The sequence below is a fragment of the Hydra vulgaris genome, chromosome 11 (genome assembly GCF_038396675.1).
Source record: "Hydra vulgaris chromosome 11, alternate assembly HydraT2T_AEP".
Classification (NCBI taxonomy): Eukaryota; Metazoa; Cnidaria; class Hydrozoa; order Anthoathecata; family Hydridae; genus Hydra; species Hydra vulgaris.
In genome coordinates, this window is record NC_088930.1 from 766,060 (window position 1) to 785,684 (window position 19,625).

At 26.7% G+C, this 19,625-nt stretch overlaps 1 protein-coding gene across 1 annotated transcript; it reads right to left on the reverse strand.

The window, feature by feature from the left end:
* Positions 1 to 9,786: 9,786 nt before the first annotated feature.
* On the reverse strand, positions 9,787 to 10,842 carry LOC136087479 (uncharacterized). The gene has a single exon (XM_065810318.1). The coding sequence runs from the start codon at positions 10,840 to 10,842 to the stop codon at positions 9,787 to 9,789; it is 1,056 nt and encodes a 351-aa protein (XP_065666390.1).
* Between the last annotated feature and the right edge of the window lie 8,783 nt (positions 10,843 to 19,625).

Consider the following 19,625-nt stretch of genomic DNA (forward strand, 5'->3'; position numbering starts at 1 on the left):
GAAATTTTTAGAAGGTTAAAAAAAAACTTAAAAGTTAAAAAAAGAAGAAATTTAAGATAAAGTTAAAATATATAATAACAAATAAAAAATTACAAATCTGTACATATTCGTATACATATTAAAGACAATAAACAAAAAAACAAAATTTAATTCGCTTCATATGCATATACATATTCAATACAATATTAAAATTAAATAAAGTACATAAAAAATTAATAATACAAAATTATTTCAATTTTTTTTTAAAAAAATGAGAGAATGTACGTAATGTTTAAATTTAGTAAGTATTTTTTTATAGATTTTTTAAATGTAGCAATAAATTTTTATTTTTTCATATTTTCGTCAAGAACCGAATTCCACCTTTATGAAACAACTTATGTTTGCTTAACTGATTACAAAAAGCAGCAAATTTGTTAAACTAATTTTACTTCACTCTTTAAATTAAGCTGAAATGCGCAATAAATTTGTTAGATTGATTTTTTCTTCAAGAATATTAAAAGCAGATGTGCCAGACTTAAAATTATGTCAAAATACATCGATAAAAAAATGTCTGACTTATTTTATATCACTAGAAAATAATTCAGACATAAAATTATGTCAAAACATGTCAATAGAAATTATGCGGGACATATTTTATGTCGACAGAAAATATGTCGACAGATCTGCCAGATATATTATGTCGTAACAACCTTGATTTTTTCGTTGTAACATTTGTATAAATCCTTATGTTATTTTGCCTGTATTAATTTAAAAAAAGGTTTATATTATGATTTCTCAATTTTAAAATGTATCGTATGTATATTAATTGGAATTTTTTAATTTATTATTAATACTTTTATTATTCCGATAATGATAATTCTATATAAGTATTGATTATTCGGACATGATTGTTGTAGAAAAATGCAAGGAATCCTAATATCACTAATAAAATTGGATATAATATATAAGAATCTTAGTCCTATAACAATCTTATGGGATCTCTAAGTTTGCAATAGGATTACTGTAGGTATCCCATAGGCCTAATAGGTTTCCTATAAAACCTATAGAATACCTATAGGAACTTTTTAGGAATCCTATAAATCCTACTGAAATCCTATATGATTATTAGATTTCCTATAGGATTCTGTAAGATTTTTTGAATAGTGTTACTCGTTTTACTCATAAGATATTAGTCAAATTTCTATCAAACTTGAATATGGTAAGTGACCTTATTTTTATGTTTATTGCACTTTTTATGAGGGCTTTCACATCTAGATTTATATATTACTGTATTTGTATATACATATTAGAGGGGTAATTTAATGGTATCCCCAGTTTCCTGTATTAAATATAGATAAACTTTGGTTTTAAAGTAACTAATAAGTCATTTGATTTAATTATTTTTTGAAATAGGTCACCCACCATGACCGTAGATTATACGCTGGGTTCCATATATAAATGAATTTTATTTCTTTAAAAGTATTTTAACCTGGGTTTCAAAAGAACCAGAACTTTATAAAATTTTTAAAAATAATGATTGTTTTAAATAGAAAAAAAATGCTTAAATTTTATTTAAAAAAAAACCCATTGTTTATTAACCTAAAACTGTAAAGGTCATTTTTTATGAAATTTTGTAGCAAAACTTTTTTTTTAAAAATTTTTAATAAAAAAAGATATGAATTTTGAAATCTTTATAAAATTTTGGTTCTTTTGAAACCCAGGTTTAAAGAATTAAATTTCATTGATATATGAAACCCAGCATGTAGTCAAGGGTCATGATGGGTGGCCTTTTTCAAAAAGTAATTAAAACCTTATGAGGTCGCTAAAAATATTGGACTGTACTAAAGTATGTGAAATGGTTTGGAACATTAGGCTTTCGTAAAGAGATTCATGATAATGCAATATTGATTAGCATGACGTAGAGTGTAGGCAGTTTAACCCGTTGCGAGGAACGCCCCTGACAAGTGACGTTAGTGCAGGGATCCCCAAAACGTAATCGGTAATCGCACTGCATTCGTGAGGATTGGGATCACCGTATATCCACTACTTAATTCTAATTAGTATTAATGGCGCCAAATTTTTCACCTCTTTTACTTTAAATTTTAAGGGCTTTTTTTGACTAAATTAAGTTTTTGATATACCAACTATATAGTCGCATCATATATCTGGCGGTAACACAGGTGGGTTTTAGTTTATGAACACATGCCTATAATATAGATTATTACCTATATTACATTTTTTATAATTCTATCTATACATTATATTTTATTATTTATCAAATGCTAACTTATTAAACATCATTGTATTGTTTGCTTATAATGACTAGATCGTGATTCATTGTACCACCACCCCTGGGCAGTGAAATTTTATTCCTCCCCTATGAAAGAGTCTTTACATTCATTTTGTATTTTCAAGCAATGACATCGTCTATAATCTACTTTTATTATCACATCTCTTAAGTCTACATAACTGGACGACTGCATTGGTAACTTATATGTGATCATTGTCTCACATAAATAATAAAATCAATGTTTTTAAAAAAAGTATTTATAACCATATTTATAGAATGCGCCGAAACATTATAAAAACGGTTTACAAAAATTTAAATTTCAATAAAGTCTATAATTTTAATTATCATTTAGATTTTTATAAACTAAAAAAAAGTAATACTTATTATAAATATGATAATTGATATTGGGAAAGTTAAATGTTTTAAAAACGTATAATTTTACGCTTTAGAAAAAAATATTAATGGTTTGCAAAATTATCTACTTCGAGATTTATAAATGTCTTTAAACTAAGATGCAAAAATACTTAAACTTTGAATACGTCTTGGCCTTCTTTACATTCATTTTAGGTGCAAAATAGGCCAGAAAATCCTTGAAGTCATCTGCCTCGACCATATTGAATGGGAGGTTGCATCTTGCAAGAAACTTGACAATTTCAATATCTCTTCGCAGTTGTTTTTTATCCTGTGATTTGTAGTTCATGTACGCACCAATGTTCTTTGCCTTTTCTGAAGTGGTCGGTGCTGCCAACCTTCTTTTCTTTACAGTTTGGTTTAGGACCTTTGGAGTTTTTCCACCTTCCTCCTGCTCATATTGTTCATCTTCATCATACAACTAAAAAAATTAACAAAAAAGCAATATAAGTACATTTAAAAAAAATTAAAACAATGTACATTAAAGGTACATTAAGGAATTATTTATAATTTAAAACTTTCAAAGTACTAAATAACAATAACTTATGACTTGTAAGTAACTTTACGAAGGTTTAACCAATGCTTTAATTAAGTTATATTCAACAAAAGTCAAAAACTATTCAAAATAGGCAAATAGTATACATAAACAGAACTAAAATTAAAATGTAATGTAAAATTAAATTTTTAATTATCGCACCTGTTCAAGCTCTTCATAGGCTTGGTCTCCTTGGCGCTTCTTTTTTGCTTTTTCCTGTTACAATGCATTCCATTCAACAGAGTTTTAACTGACCATGTGCCTTCTCATTCCACTGGTACTGCCAATATTGATCTTTAACGGGTGTCCACAGCCCCCAATGTTGCACTTAGCGTAGGTCTTGTCCACACCACCACAGTGACTTTCTCCTCTGTGAAATGCTTCCAGATTTCTGTTCTAGGCCTGACCATGTTGACTTGACTTGAGTGATGAGCCTGAGTATCAAAAATTTTATCACAAATTAATTATTTTCTGGACTTCAATCAAACACGTCTGATCTTTAAAAAGTTCCAGGCACTACCAAACTAACTAAGCACTTTCCTGGAAAAAAAGATCCAAAATGTGTACTGTATTTTATTAATATGGACATTTTGTTAACATGATAATTCTACGGTTAAATATTTTAAATTTTGGTCTAAATTGTTTTAATAATACTTACTTTTAAATTAATGACTTATATTTTAAATTGTTTAACTAAATAAATTGAATCATCAATACATTTGTTTCTAGCAATTTTAACAACAATCTTGTCTAACAATGTTCCTTTAAAAGTAACAAAAATAACAAAGAAACAATTAAAAAAAATTTTCTTACCGTAAAAGATGAAAAATCCACAAAAATTAGTTGAACTTTATTCTTTTATCTTGATAAATAATATATTAAAAGACTTTAAATTGATATTTTCAACCTTTAATTGTGTTTTTTAAAAAAAGAGAACAAAATTCAGCTGTCGCGCGCGTCAATTGTCCTGAAAATGCGTACTTCAATGGATTAACCGTCTAATTAAATTTTTTGCAAATCATTTCGGGAACTCGAAATAACTCGAAATATCCCGAAACACAAATAATTCTCGGAATGAGACGATGAAAATTTTGGAAAAATGAGTTTCGGGATACTCGAAACCAGTGGCGTACGACTCGCAAGTTTTCTTGTAATTTAGCGAACGCGTATTCTGGGATGTCCAGTACAGCCAGATTTATGAACAATATTTACGTTAAGACCTTTTGACAGATTTGTAAAGAGTAATGCTTTTGTAAAGATGGTTTTAACTTATTTTAAACAATAATGCTTCAATAAAATATAGCAGCAATATTTGTTTACTTAAAAATCAAATGGTTTATTTAAAAAACAATGAAATATATATTTATAAAAATACCTTTTTGTGGCATTTTTAATGTTTGTATTTTTGTTATATTATTAATCATAAAAACAACAATTAAAAAAAAAAGCAATGCTATATTTGAGAGAAACTTGCTTAACATATTAGAAGGTTGTCAACATTGAAAGATAAGTATAATGCAGTTTCAAATACAATAGCATTATAATTATCTTTTTGTTGGGAAAACATTGAACAAATCCGCGTTATTAACCTGTTTTATATTGTACATAATAACAATAGCAATAAAAGTCATATAATATATACAATAATAATTTCATAAATAAAATTCAAATATATATATTAATCATATAATATTTAAATAATATAAAAAAATGAAATAGATAAGTATTAACCTGTTTTAACAAGTAAAGCACAAGATCAAGATGTGATATATTACAAAAAGATAAAGTATATAATAATAATATATACATATATCAATAATAAATAACATAACACATTTTTTTAAAATATAAAAAAAATCGAAACATTAAAAATGCCATAAAGCGCTATTTTAATTCTAAAATATTTTAAATGTTTTCAAAATGTTACATTGATATACTGTTTACAAACAATGTTACATTGTTTAACAAAGTAAACCTATTACTAATAGGTTTACTAAAAATATTAGTTATATGAACATGTTTTTTTTTAAACATATGTACGTTTCAATTCTTAACAACCCTCTTCAGTATTCTAGAAGGTTTATAATATAACTGTATGGTAGACAGCAGTCAGGGTTTTAATTAAATAAAAAAATATTTTTTTTGACAACACTAAGATGAGATTATATTTAAGGTTTGTAAATGTTTTAATATTTAGAGACTTTATTTAGTAACCCAAAATTATACAACTGCTGTATGAATTATTTATTGAGCTCTGTAAGTATAAAACAATTCAAACGTTCCTTCTAGTGTTAACATGCTTTCATTATTGTTTTTTATGATTTTATAAATCTATTTGTTATTTTTAATTTTCCTCATCTTAAATATAAAATAAAAATTGTTAAGCATATCAAAAACTTGTAATTTCAATTTAGTACATTTCAAAAAAATAAATAAACATTTTTAAACTAAATATAATATTTTACTATTTGAGAATAATACAAACAATTTTTATAGCATGAGCGATGTCATGATTGTGAAAATTAACATAATAATAAATTTGTATATCAATAAAGTAGTGTATCAAATATGATGCATGTTTCGATTGAAGATTATATAGGAAAGAATAGTTGCAGTTTTCTTTGAAAACTGTAATGGTTCATGCTTTATTTTTGCTTAAAACTGTTTTATTAATGTATACATCTAAATTAAAAAACTATGCATACATATTTATATAATATAATGTCTTTACATATGTTTATATGTGCGTGTATATATATATATATATATATATATATATATATATATATATATATATATATATATATATATATATATATTTTAAAATTTTTAATAATAATCACAATGCTTTTTATTCTTGACATGTTTCGTAGTCTTACTACATTTTCAAAAGATTTAATTTACAATTAAAACTCTGGTAAATAAAATTAAAAACTGAAGACAATACAGAGAAAAATTAACGGACAAATAAACTTGTTACAAACCAATTAAAAGTTATATTACAAATTATGACAAAATAAACTTCCTAATAATAAAATATTATTAATAATAATAATAATAATAATATAGTAAGTTAGATAGATTATATAGTAAGTTATAATATAATGAGATGTTTGTTTATTTAAAGAAGGATTTTCCTATTTAATATGAAGTGCTTCTTTTATTTTTAATTTGTTAATGGTAGAGGCAGTATCTAAAATCTGAAAGCAATCATAATTAGTTAGTGTTTTACAATTAATGGATGAATTTAAATGTTTAAAAATATGCGATTGCTTGTCACTCCTATGGTGCTCATTTATCCGTGTTGTAAAAATGTCTGGAGGTTTCTCCAATATAACTGGCGTTACAGCCAGCACAAGAAACTTTGTAGACAACGTTAGATTTAAGCATCTTACGAAGCGGATCTTTTATGCAAAAATTGTTTTTTAATTTATCGGTTATGAATATAAATTTGATTATTACATTTTTACAATACTTTTTAATAATTTTATCAATTTTAGTTTTAGTGAAATTTGAGTAAAATCCAATAAATGGAAGCTTAAAATATCTTATATTAGTATTATCAACAGTATTTATAACAGGTGGATTAATTTTCTTTTGAACATATAATTTAATTTCAGTGTCGATAACATTTTGCGGAAATTGATTATTTTTTATAACTAAAGAAAGATTTTTTATATCCTTATCAAATCTAAACCACGTGTTGTTAATTTTGTCCCAGTAGGCACGCAACGTTTTATTCACGTTTCAATCACGTGTATTTTAGGTGACTTCAGGTTACTATTTTACGTGAAAGTTACGTGATAGTTATGTGCCAAAATATCGCGTCTAACGGAACTTTTTTTTATTCTTTATAAAAACCTGTGATAAGAAATATAAAATTATATTTTTTATTAGATTATTCATTTTTTTATAGTATAGTTTTGGTATTCGTTATATTAGTTATAATTATTTTACTTTTATGATGATATAATTAATTTTTATTGTAGTTTAATAATAATTAAAAAAAAAAATTGGTCTATATAATATCTTATAACGCAATGCATTAAAAACAAGACTAAATAGTCCAATATATTTTAAGTTGTAATATCTAATATCCAAATTACATCAAATTAAGTTAAATAAATTAGTACCAAGCGTCCCTATTTGCCACACAAATAAGATTAAACTCAAATTCAAGGAATGCTTTTTTTCTACTTTATGACATAGTATTTTAGACTGGCGAATTTGTCTATTTTGCTTAATCAATTTAGTACAAAATAAGTTATGTTATAACGAATTTAATATCAAATTAAGTAAGCTACATGGACAAATTATAAGTTCTAGCAGAACTTATTCTTAATTCTTGAGCAATAATAATGTCTGTAGAACTTCTGTATACATTATTGCTCAAGAGTCGATTAGATAAAAACCAAAAATAGATTTTCTTCCATTATTTGGTTTTTATCAACAAGGTTAAAGAATTATTCCAAGAAAATATCAATAAAAAAATGTGTTATGTTATTTATTATTGATATATGTATATATTATTATTATATACTTTATCTTTTTGTAATATATGACATCTTGATCTTGTGCTTTACTTGTTAAAACAGGTTAATACTTATCTATTTCATTTTTTTATATTATTCAAATATTATATGATTAATATATATATTTGAATTTTATTTATGAAATTATTATTGTATATATTATATGACTTTTATTGCTATTGTTATTATGTACAATATAAAACAGGTTAATAACGCGGATTTGTTCAATGTTTTCCCAACAAAAAGATGATTATAATGCTATTGTATTTGAAACTGCATTATACTTATCTTTCAATGTTGACAACCTTCCAATATGTTAAGCAAGTTTCTCTCAAATATAGCATTGCTTTTTTTTTAAATTGTTTCATGATTTAGATCAAAGAAATAGCAACACCAGAAAATCTTGTTGCCAAAACAGTTGGCGACTCACCATGTAAGACTTGTGTTAAAAGTATGTGAAATAGACAGTTAATTAATAATCATATTATTATTTCCGTTTTTATTTGTTTTTTTTTAGCTAAATTTGGTGTCGCTAGCTATTATTGGAAAAAATATTGACTTATTCATTAGATAAAGTTTGATGCATGCTCTTACCCGGTTTCCTTCTTCACGTTTCAATCATGTATATTTTTGATGACCTCGTCCAGGTGACAATTTTACTTGATTGAAACGTGAAAGTTACGTTGCCAAAGTATTGTGTATTTTGGAACTTTTTTTATTTACAATAAAAACCTGTGATTAGAAACTTGGAAAGATATTCTTTATTTTATTTACTATTTTTTTATAAATTAGTTTCAGGGATTGTCTTATTCGGGATATTCCAGGAATACCGGATATTTTTCTGAAATTTATCTTTTTCCAAATATCCGAAAAGTTTTCCATACATGCAAGTTAAAGTATATATTATTGTCATCAACTTGGCTGAATGCAAAATTAAGGGAAAAATTAGGGGGAAAATATTCTGAATTTTTTCAGGATATTTTCCGCAAACAATTTTCAAAATTTTTTAAATATAATGATTATATGAAATATGTAGTTTATATATTCATTATTGTAATTACTTTTTATTATACTTTTATAATAATAAAATTATTTTGCATTGTAGTTTTATAATAATAAAAAAAGTATCAGGGTATAAGATATCTTATAACATCGCAATGCATTTTTGACAAAAATAAAATGTCACATATCTAAACATATTATATTATTTTATATCTAAGTTTTATCAATTTTGGTTTAATAAATATATTACAAAGCTTAGTTCAAAATCGTGTAACGTTATGGCAGATAATTCTCATCAAGATCAAACCCTAATACAAGGTATACTTTTTTTTTCTACCCTATTATATAATATTTTAGACTGTCAAATTTGTAATAAGTGATGTAATTAATTTAATAATAAATAAGTTATTATAATTTATTTAATATTAAATTTATTAAACTACATAACAAATGATTAGTTCTGTATAAAATATTATTGACTAGGAACATCCAATGGTATCGTTATGCCATTGCCTAGGAATATCATTCTGTAGTAAGACACAATAACCTTTTAACTTTTAAAGTTTGAGAAAATTCACTTTTCCCTCTCTTCGTCTTTTTTTGTGATCGCACCCTGTAGCAAGAATTTAATTTAGTTCATATCTTGTTGGAGAATGCATCTTGATTCTAAGTTGTATTTTCAGCACTCTGTATTTATTGGTGACCTAATTTGACAATACTTATTATACATACTTTTAGTTTTATACTTAATTATTATATATAATTAAGGGTGGTGAATGTTTCCACAGCAAAAGGAGCTACAAGATAAAAATCTCACCATGGGTAGAAAAATCATGATATAAAATCCCCACTATAATGTTGTGTGGTTATGTTGTAACTATTACATTTTTAAAAATTGTTATAATTTTTCTGTGTGCATTCTAAAATTAACGTCTGTTCACAAAAAATCCGGAATGAAAAATTGTTCTTAATTGAATACAAAATTAATCGATTTTTGACAAAAATTTTAACTAAAATGAGTGACTGGACATTGTTAACTATTTTATAACCGAAAGTGGTCCTAAATCAGCGGCTTTTCGAACTTTAGTTTTGACTGAATCCATTAGGTTGAAAAAGTAGTCTGGATCAAACTCTTTCAACTTTAATTGAGTTCTATTCTTAAGGTGGTCAAGATTTTTCGCAGTAAATCCATTTCCATAAACTTTTGCTTTTAAATGTGCCCAAAAATTTTCAATTGGCCTTAACTGCGGTACATTTGGGGGGTTATCTTTAGCGTCGACAAAGTTAAAACCTAATGTGTTGTAAGTTTCTAATGTGTGTTTTGCATAATGACATCTCGCTCCGTCAGGCCAAAATAAAATTTTCATGTTTTGATGCTTGGAATTTATAAATGGAAGAAGTCTTTTTGTAATACATTCTTTAGAATAAGTTTTTGCATCCAGTGCACAGTTTTTTACAGCAAAATAAGGCGATGAATGACCAAAACGACTAATTGCAATCCAAACGAGAACTTTCTCGTCAAACTTTTTTTTGAAGTTGAATTTAATGTTAGGATCAGTTTGAGAACTATCCTTTGTATAGTAGCCAGAGTTTTGTGAACAATTTGCACCATTTACACAGAAATAAGATTCATCGTCCATGATGATTTCAAACTCATTTGATGGCTTGAAAAAAGTTTTTGAAAGTTTTAATAAGTTTTTCTTTTGTTTAATTTCTTGCTTTTCTGTTGTTTTTGGTGCATTTTTTCTTTTGGTATACTTTAGTCCATGCATACTTAATAATCTATTTACGTATGAAACGCTTATCTGATATTTTAGTGCCAATTTTCTTTGCGAAATCCCGATTCTCTCTTCTGCTCTTGCAATCATGGACTCTCTCTTTTCTGGTGTAATTTTAAAAGGTTTTCTGCCGCAACCGATTTTTCTATTCATTGGCAAATTATTTTCAGACCTTTTAATTATGTCATAAATTGTAGATTTAGCGATTCTTATTTTCTTAAAATGATCCACTGTAAATTTCTTTCCACTGTTTATGTTTTGTTTATAAAAATTTCCAATCACATTTCTAATATCGTTCTCTTTTAGATGCTCCATGTTTATTTGAATTAATTATTTAAACTCAATTTTGCCAAAAAATGAAACTGTTGTTGTTGACGGATTAAATTTAAAAATTTCGAATCGAAAATTCGAAATTTAGAACAATTTGTGTACATTTGAAATCAGTCCGGATTTTTTGTGAACAGACGTTACATTTAATGTTCAAAACTTTGTAGATTACTCATTTAAAGCAACTTCGTGGGCTGTCACCTTTGCATCTAGTGAGTTAATGTATGAACAAGTTAATGCAGAAACAAGTGCAAATTTAAGAAGATGGAAAACAAAGAAAACAAATTATTTAAGCAGATGTAATCACATAAGGTGAGTACAGTTCTTTTTCTAATTACGCGCATCAGTTATTAACTTTATATATAGATATACATTTATCTATAGACAGATATTAGATATAGATATATATAGGTAAACAATTTTTTTTTATACTTATATTTATTATTTTGTACTTCTTTTTTTTATTTATCTGTCGACTTTTTTTGTTATGTCTTTTTTTATTTAATCCTCATTTATTTTTTAGCAATAAGAGTATAAAATTAGAAGGCAAATGACTTTTTTATTTTTCTACATTGTATGTAGTATTGTTTTCTTAAAATTATTTAATGATTTAGATAAAAGAAAACAACTAGAAAATCTTGTTGCCAAAATGGTTGGAAACTTACCAAGTAAGATTTGTTTTAAAAGTTTGTGATTTAAGATAATTTTTAAATAATCATATTATTATTTAAGATTTTAATCGTTTCTTTTCGGCTAAATCTGATTCATTAGATAAAGTTTGATGCGTACTCTTATAGGAGAAAATATCGACTGATTCATTAGATTATGTTTGAAGCGTGCTTTTATGGGAGAATATATCGACTGGTTCGTAAGATTAAGTTTGAACTGCGCTCTTTGTGGATCGAAGCGTGCACTTCGTAAGTTGCAGATCTATGACTTTGTACTTATTATTTATTGGATATAAGGAGGATATTTTAACAAAAGTGCAGCTTTTATTATAAATTCAAAATGTTTATGTCAAGGACTAATATACTGACTAATAAAACCATGTAATTTAATACGTATTAAATATTTCCTCGACGATGGGTTTTTTTCTTTACACGAATCCAAACACTTCCTTTTTATAAAGCATAATTATTGCTTAAATATTACGTGCCAAAATTAACGTAAAAAGCACGTCTTTTAGACAGTTCATCGGGACTAAAAAATCACCTAAATATTACGTGCGATAAGTAACGTGAAAAGCACGTCCATAAATCACGTGAATTGATCATTTCATGGGGACCAAAAAGTCACCTAAATGTCAGTGCCAAAATAACGTGAAATTCAGGTTTTTGTCACGTCGCTGTGTCTACTGGGATATGTTCGATCAATCAAGCAACGTATAAGACCAGTTTTGTAACATGAAGGGACAAAACTAAAGAAATTTTGTAAAAGACCCGTGTATGTTTTTTTGCGATAAACAGATGTAGAGAGTGAATTAGACTTATTAATAAGAACATCCATAAATGGAATTTGGTTGTCTTTTTCGTTTTCCATAGTAAATCTTAAGTTTTTTTGTGTTGTCTATTGAGATGTTTAAAGAATTTTTTTAAAGATGAAACTCGCTCAAAATGTTTTTCTAAAACTCATTTCAAGAAGTTACTTCAAATTTCAACATCAGGTTCTCGTTTCTTATTTAACGGAAAATTTTATGATCAATTAGATGGCGTTACAATGGGTTCTCCTTTAGCACCAATTTTAGCTAATATGTTTATCGATTTTCATGAACAAACGTGGGTTAATTATTGCTCATCCTCCATACCGATTTTTTATAAACGTTATGTTGATGACATAATAGCAATTTTTAATTCAGAGTTTGAAGCAAAACTGGTCTTATACGTTGCTTGATTATTCGAACATATAAAATTAACAAGACGTGGTTTGGATTTGATAAGGATATAAAAAATCTTTCTTTAGTTTTAAAAAATAATCAATTTCCGCAAAAAGTTATCGACACTGAAATTAAATAATATGTTGAAAAGAAAATTAATCCACCTGTTATAAATACTGTTGCTAATACTAATATAAGATATTTTAAGCTTCCATTTATTGGATTTTACTCAAATTTCACTAAAACTAAATTGATAAAATTATTAAAAAGGATTGTAAAAATGTAATAATCAAATTTATATTCACAACCGATAAACTAAAAAACAATTTTTGCATAAAAGATCCGCTTCGTAAGATGCTTAAATCTAACGTTGTCTACAAAGTTTCTTGTGCTGGCTGTAACGCCAGTTATATTGGAGAAACCTCCAGACATTTGACAACACGGATAAATGAGCACCATACGAGTGACAAGCAATCGCATATTTTTAAACATTTAAATTCATCCATTAATTGTAAAACACTAACTAATTATGATTGCTTTCAGATTTTAGATACTGCCTCTACCATTAACAAATTAAAAATAAAAGAAGCACTTCATATTAAATGGGAAAATCCTTCTTTAAATAAACAAACATCTCATTATATTATAAATTTATCTATCTAACTTACTATATTATTATTATTATTCTTAATAATATTTTAATATTAGGAAGTTTATTTTGTCATAATTTGTAATATAACTTTTAATTGGTTTGTAACAAGTTTATTTGTCCGTTAATTTTTCTCTGTATTGTCTTCAGTTTTTAAATTAATTTACTAAAGTTTTAATTTTAAATTAAATCTTTTGAAAATGTAGTAAGACTACGAAACATGTCAAGAATAAAAAATATTGTGATTTTTATTAAAATTTTTACAAATTTATTGCTAATGCCATGTTCGAAAAATAGGTATATATATATATATATATATATATATATATATATATATATATATATATATATATATATATATATATATATATATATATATATATATATATATATGGGCGACAACGCAACCCCTCCTTCTGTAGAAGAAAAGCTACGTTACTAATGATGCTGTCCACGCAACCCTTTATCTCATAAGAGAAAAACTGCGTTACTAAGGGTTTTCTTCAAAGCTTTTCAGAAAGCTTTACTTTTCAAAGTTAAAGTTTTGTTTTAGTTTATTTGAGAAAAACCTACTCGATGTGCTTAAGGACAGATCTGTAGAATACGCAGTTGTTGAAGGCAATAAGAAAAATCGAAAAGTAAGTTTTTATATTACCATTTTCCCAACAATATATTCTCAATTTTTTTACGAATATGATCAAAATTGCTCCCTTTGAAATATATATTTCGATATTAAAAATTTAAGTAAAAAAATTTTTTAATAGTGTTCTATTTATTTTTTATTTTTTTGCCCAACGAAGAAAAAGTTTGGCTTATGTTAAAAAATTGGCTTAAGTTCTTCTTTATTTACAAATATGATAAAAGAAACTGATCTAAAAAAGTTTGCATCTACTCTAATTCTATGGATTCAACTAAGATAAAGAGTTAGGTTAATGTTTTCTACGGCAACATGGATTTCCTAACAATACCAAACTTTTTAGTAATTGATTTTTAGGTACACATTTTGCTATATTTTCATTTGAAACATTCACACTGCTTTCATATTGAGTATTATCGTTTGTGTTGCTTGATTCTACGTCGATTATAATTGGTTTAGTTTTGACATTATTATCATTTGAAAATTTATTCATTATTTCTAGTTGAATGCTGCCATTATTTAGGGTTTTCTCTTTATATAAAGACAAACTTGAAAGGTTATACTTTTTTCAAAACTACGTTTTTTTCTTATATTAGATATATTAGTTACTGTGTATAGTCCTATCTATGGCTTTGCAAGTTTCCCAATTTTTCTGTCATGTTCTGTGACTTTTTATAAAGTTTATTGGGTTCATTCACAAAATTACGGCCTTGATCGTTAATCTGTACTTCAAAACAGCCGAGCGCATTCATTTGTTTATACAAGAGTAATGCCACAGACTTTGCGGTTTTATCAAAAAGGGATCAACCTCTACCAATTTACTGAAATAATCTACTTTTACAATCAGATGTTTATAACCATTCACTTCTGGTAGTTAAGTCAAATCAATTCCAACCTGTTTCATGTTCTCTTTTGAAATCGACATGTTTTGGTACTAACTTTAAAATTTTATTTATAATGTTTTTTCGATAGACAATATTTCATTATATAATGTTATATTATAAAAATTAGCAATAATGTAGAGATTTGAAAACATTAACTTTTTTTTTTTTAATTTCCTAAAAACCGTCTTTAACATTTAAAAAAAAAGTAGTTTAGAGATCCTTTATATAAGATTGTTTTATTATTGTGGTGTTCATGGCACTGCTCTATTATAGAGGTTTTAAGTTGAAGTTGTTTTTACTTCAATTTTTTTTTAACCACTCTTTCGAACAGGTTGTCATGAAATAGAAACCGTTGAAAACGAATAGAAAACCGCATCTTTTTTCATTTTTTGACTATTTTTCTAAATATTTAAAACCTTAAAAAAATGAGGGGTCCTAAACTTTATGTGGCTGTATCTTTTGAGCGTCAAAATATGATTTGATAAGATTTGAAGCCTAATTACAGTTTATGATGGGATTCAAGATAATAATTTGTTTCTTTTTAAAAATTACTTTCCCTCAACCTCAAGGGGGGTGCAGGGAATGTTTTTTAAGGGTATTTCTACTCTTGTTTGCAAATCACGCGGTTTGTGCCTGAAATTGAAGTTAATTTTATTTAGAGACTAATCACAAATGATCTAATATCAAACTAATGGCATAAACACCATAATTAGACAAATTTGTCTCAATAAATTTCGCCATTTATCTGATAATTTGTTAAAATTAAATAATTTGCTAGAGTATTGATTTATAAAATTTAAAAAATCTAAAACAGAAAATACTAAATAAAAACGTTTTTGTACAAAATGAGTCTTCAAAAAGCAAGATCATGTTCAGAAAATAGGAAATGGATATATATCTTTTGTGTCGATAAAGACAAAAAAAGTCTATTTTTGGAAAAGCATAATTCATTGATTCATCTAATCAAAGACTTTGTGGACCCTGGATTCAGTCTGAGCCTAAATTCTCATCCGTCAGGAATATGCGGAAGCTGCGAAACAAACTTATATTTAAAACAGAAAAGTAAAGCTATCAGTAAAGCTGTGGAGACTTTTTGAATAAATGATCGTGATTAAGTTAAAAAGTTGGAAAGAATAAAGCAAAAAGATGGCAACTGGATTTGTGTTATTTGCTGCCAAGGGCAATGTACGAAAAGTAGTAGTACACTTAATCTTTCAGAATTTACCTATGTAGAATCTGAAAAGATTACATTTGAAAAAATAAATTCATTTTGCTCAGAATGCTGTCAAATTGTTGCTCCTGGTATTCGACATCCTTGCAGCAAAAAAAAACTGTTCAAAATCTTCACGCCTTGATTACTTCAAAGAATCAAAATATTGTACGCTAAAAAAAATATCTGTTGTTGGTGATTGTAAAAAAGTAAAACTTGCAACAGGAGGAAAAGCTCTTCCTGTTAAAGTATGCATAGACAGATCATCTATTAGGCATATAAGAAGTGAAATAATCCTGAACTTGAAGAGAAACTATGATTTTCCAAATTGTGCAGTTTTAGAAATAATGAAGTTGATAAGAAAAGATGTTGGAAGATCTGGAATACAGGAGAACACCAATGCTGAAGTTACGAAGAGGTCACGCTTATTTAATAGGTTTTACGATGTGATAAAATGTCAGCTCAAGATCGGTAAAAGCATTTTTGAAAAATAGATTGTTTATTGTGTTGACCTATCAATGCTCGTAACTGAAGTTTTTTCCTTCAGAAAAATGGACGTTTTTAATTCTGTTGTACGCATTGGTATTAATGAAGGGATGGGATCGCTAAAGATTGTCTTGAACGTGTTTGACCCATCAGTATTATATTTTCAACCAAAAAACCAGAAGTACACCGGTGTCAACAAAGTGATTATCTTACGCATAGTTCGAAACGTAGAAGAGAATCATCGCAATCTGAAAACACTTTTCCAACTCCTTCAACTCAATCAATTGAAGTTTATTTTTGCTTTCTCAAATTGATCAACATCATCATTGGATTATCATTAAGTATCTTATTTCATTTATATTTTACAATTTAAGTAAGCAATACCTATATGTTAAAGTTATTTTCTCTAATCAAGAGTCACAGTGGAAAATACTCGTGTTGAAATTGTGATGGCCCAATGGATGAAAAAGGAGTTCAAAGGACTTTCGGATGACTAACAGATGAATTTAAAAAAATACCAATTTGATAACAAACCTCGTATACAAATGCAATATTATAAAAATGTTACTTATCCATTTCTGTTGAATGATAAATTGACTGAAGAAATTATGAACATATTTATGAACACCGTGTTAGCAAAATTGATCTTTTCTTTACAGATAAAAATCTGAAGAAGTTGCTTGAAAAGAAAATGGTTATGTGTCATAGCTATAATGGTGGTGGTTTTGATGGACCTTACAGTGCCAAAGTTTTAAGATCCAAGAACAAAATGACATATTTATTCTCCAATTGAATATCTGAAATTTATTGAAACCCTGAGAAGGTTTTACGAAAGTACTTCATTGATTTTTAAATTTTTTTTAGCACTTCTTGGATCGCTTTTAACTCAATTAGTACAGATAGGGGACCTACCAGTCTAAATCAAATTAGGAGACACGAATATGTTAATATTATTATTTTCAGCAAGTTAATATTTAGTTAAATTTTGCTTGATTTGGTAGCTGAATGCTGTTTTGGGATGAAACTCGATATATCCCACACAGAAAAAATAGACAAGTTTGTGGAGTCCATGCTTCACTTAAAAGTATATGTCCATGATGTATTCGCAATGAAGATTTCACTTGGATGGAAGTTTCACATAGTCAGGTTCCATCTCAAGGAGTACCTCTCTTGGCAGAAAATCCCGCACGGTATTACATCAGAACAAACATCTGAAGCAGTGCATAAAAACTTAAATAAGACACTGAAAAGGTTCGTTGTGTCTAAGAAAAAAAGTCCATCTTGGTAAATGGCTAAAAGCTATCGTTGTTGTATACAGTTCAACGAGATTGTAAAAAGATTTTTCAAGAATAAATTCAGATTGAAAAAATACCTCCTTTTTTTTTCATGTTTTTGTAACATATTATAATTTTTAAAATACTGTTTATGGCATTTCATTTGTCTGATTTTGTTATCGGAGATTTATTCACGTTTTGTGTGTGTCAGTAGAGACGGAAAGTTCGTTGAATTCTTAATAGATTTTTTGACAAGAAGATTACTGCAACTATAATTTTAGTAATATTCATTAAAATGATAACTTTTTATCATTTTAATGAATATTACTAAAGATCACAAGGGCAGAAATACTATTGAAAATGATCCCTGCGTCCCCCTGTTTGAGGAAAATTATTTTTTGAAATAAAAAAATTCTTTGATTTGAATTTAAACATAAATTGTAATTAGGTTTCATATTTTATCAAAATATATTTTGACACTCAAAAGACACAGCCATATAAAGTTTAGGACCGCCTCATTTTATGAAGGTTTTAAATATTTAGAAAAATCGTTAAAAAAAATGGAAAAAGTTGCGGTTTTTTATTCGTTTTCAACGGTTTCTATTTCATGTCAACCTGCTCGAAAGAGTAGTAAAAAAAAAAATCTGAAGTAAAAATAACTTCAACTTAAAGCCTCTAAAAATGAGCAGTGATGGTGAGCTGCAACTTATCAACCATGGTATTTAAATCAGTTTTTGGTATGTATGCAGATTATTTTCAAAAAAAGTTTAAAACTAATTCAAAAATAAAATTTTCGAAATCTTAAATGAAATTACCCGTTAAATGTTTTTAAAATTCTCCGCTTGTTGTTTACAGCTTGTTAAAACTTTAAGTAAAAGACTCACGAAAGAAAGAATAATTGCGGGACACGGATGCAGGTTATTTTATAATTCAATTGGTGTAATTGTTTCCTTTACTCCATTCATTTTAATTGTTTTTTCTTTTCTTTTGCATCACTAAGTAAAAACGTTAATTAAAAGAACTTTTTTTAATAAAACTTCAAAACTTCAACAAAGCATGAAATGATCTTAAAAAAAGGATTCACGATGTTAGTTATTTAATATGTTTTCATCTAGCATGCATTTTGTTGGAAATTTGTGTGGAGATATTTTGGTAAAAAAAACATTGTTATTAAATCAAAAAATTATATACATAATTCAAATAAAATGTGTTTAATAAATAATTACTTCAAACAATTGTTTGAAGTAATTATTTTCTTTATTCAAAAGCGATTTGCGTAAATAAAAACATTAAATTTTAAGTAGCAAAATGTTTACAATAAAGTAATTTTTATCAACTTTTAAATTAAATAATGATCTTGCTATGCTTGATTAAATTTAAGAAAAAACGAAAAGATGAATTTAGAAAAACTTAATGCTTTTTTTTTTAAATAACCAATAATCTTTTTTAAGTTTAGACTTTAGTTAAGTTAGGACTTTAAGTTTTATTTTAATTAAGTTTTATTTTAGTTGAGTTTTATTTTAGTAGTAGTGATAAGCTATGAATGATTTTTAAAAAGCAGCGAGTAAAAGTAAACCTACTGAGATAGCATTGCTAACTCTTATCTGTTTACAAATAGTTCAGGGTCAACGACACCAGGGGTCTGGGGCCACGCGCTCCCTAACTTTTTTTAAAGAACCTTTTTTTTTAAGAACATTTTAGATATAGAGGACTTTTTTAAGAAATTTACGACTCCCTCCCCCCGCCTTCCACTTCAAA

Excerpts from the sequence above, each read along its gene's own strand:
- LOC136087479 (XM_065810318.1), bottom strand. The coding sequence starts at position 10,842 with ATGGAGCATCTAAAAGAGAACGATATTAGAAATGTGATTGGAAATTTT.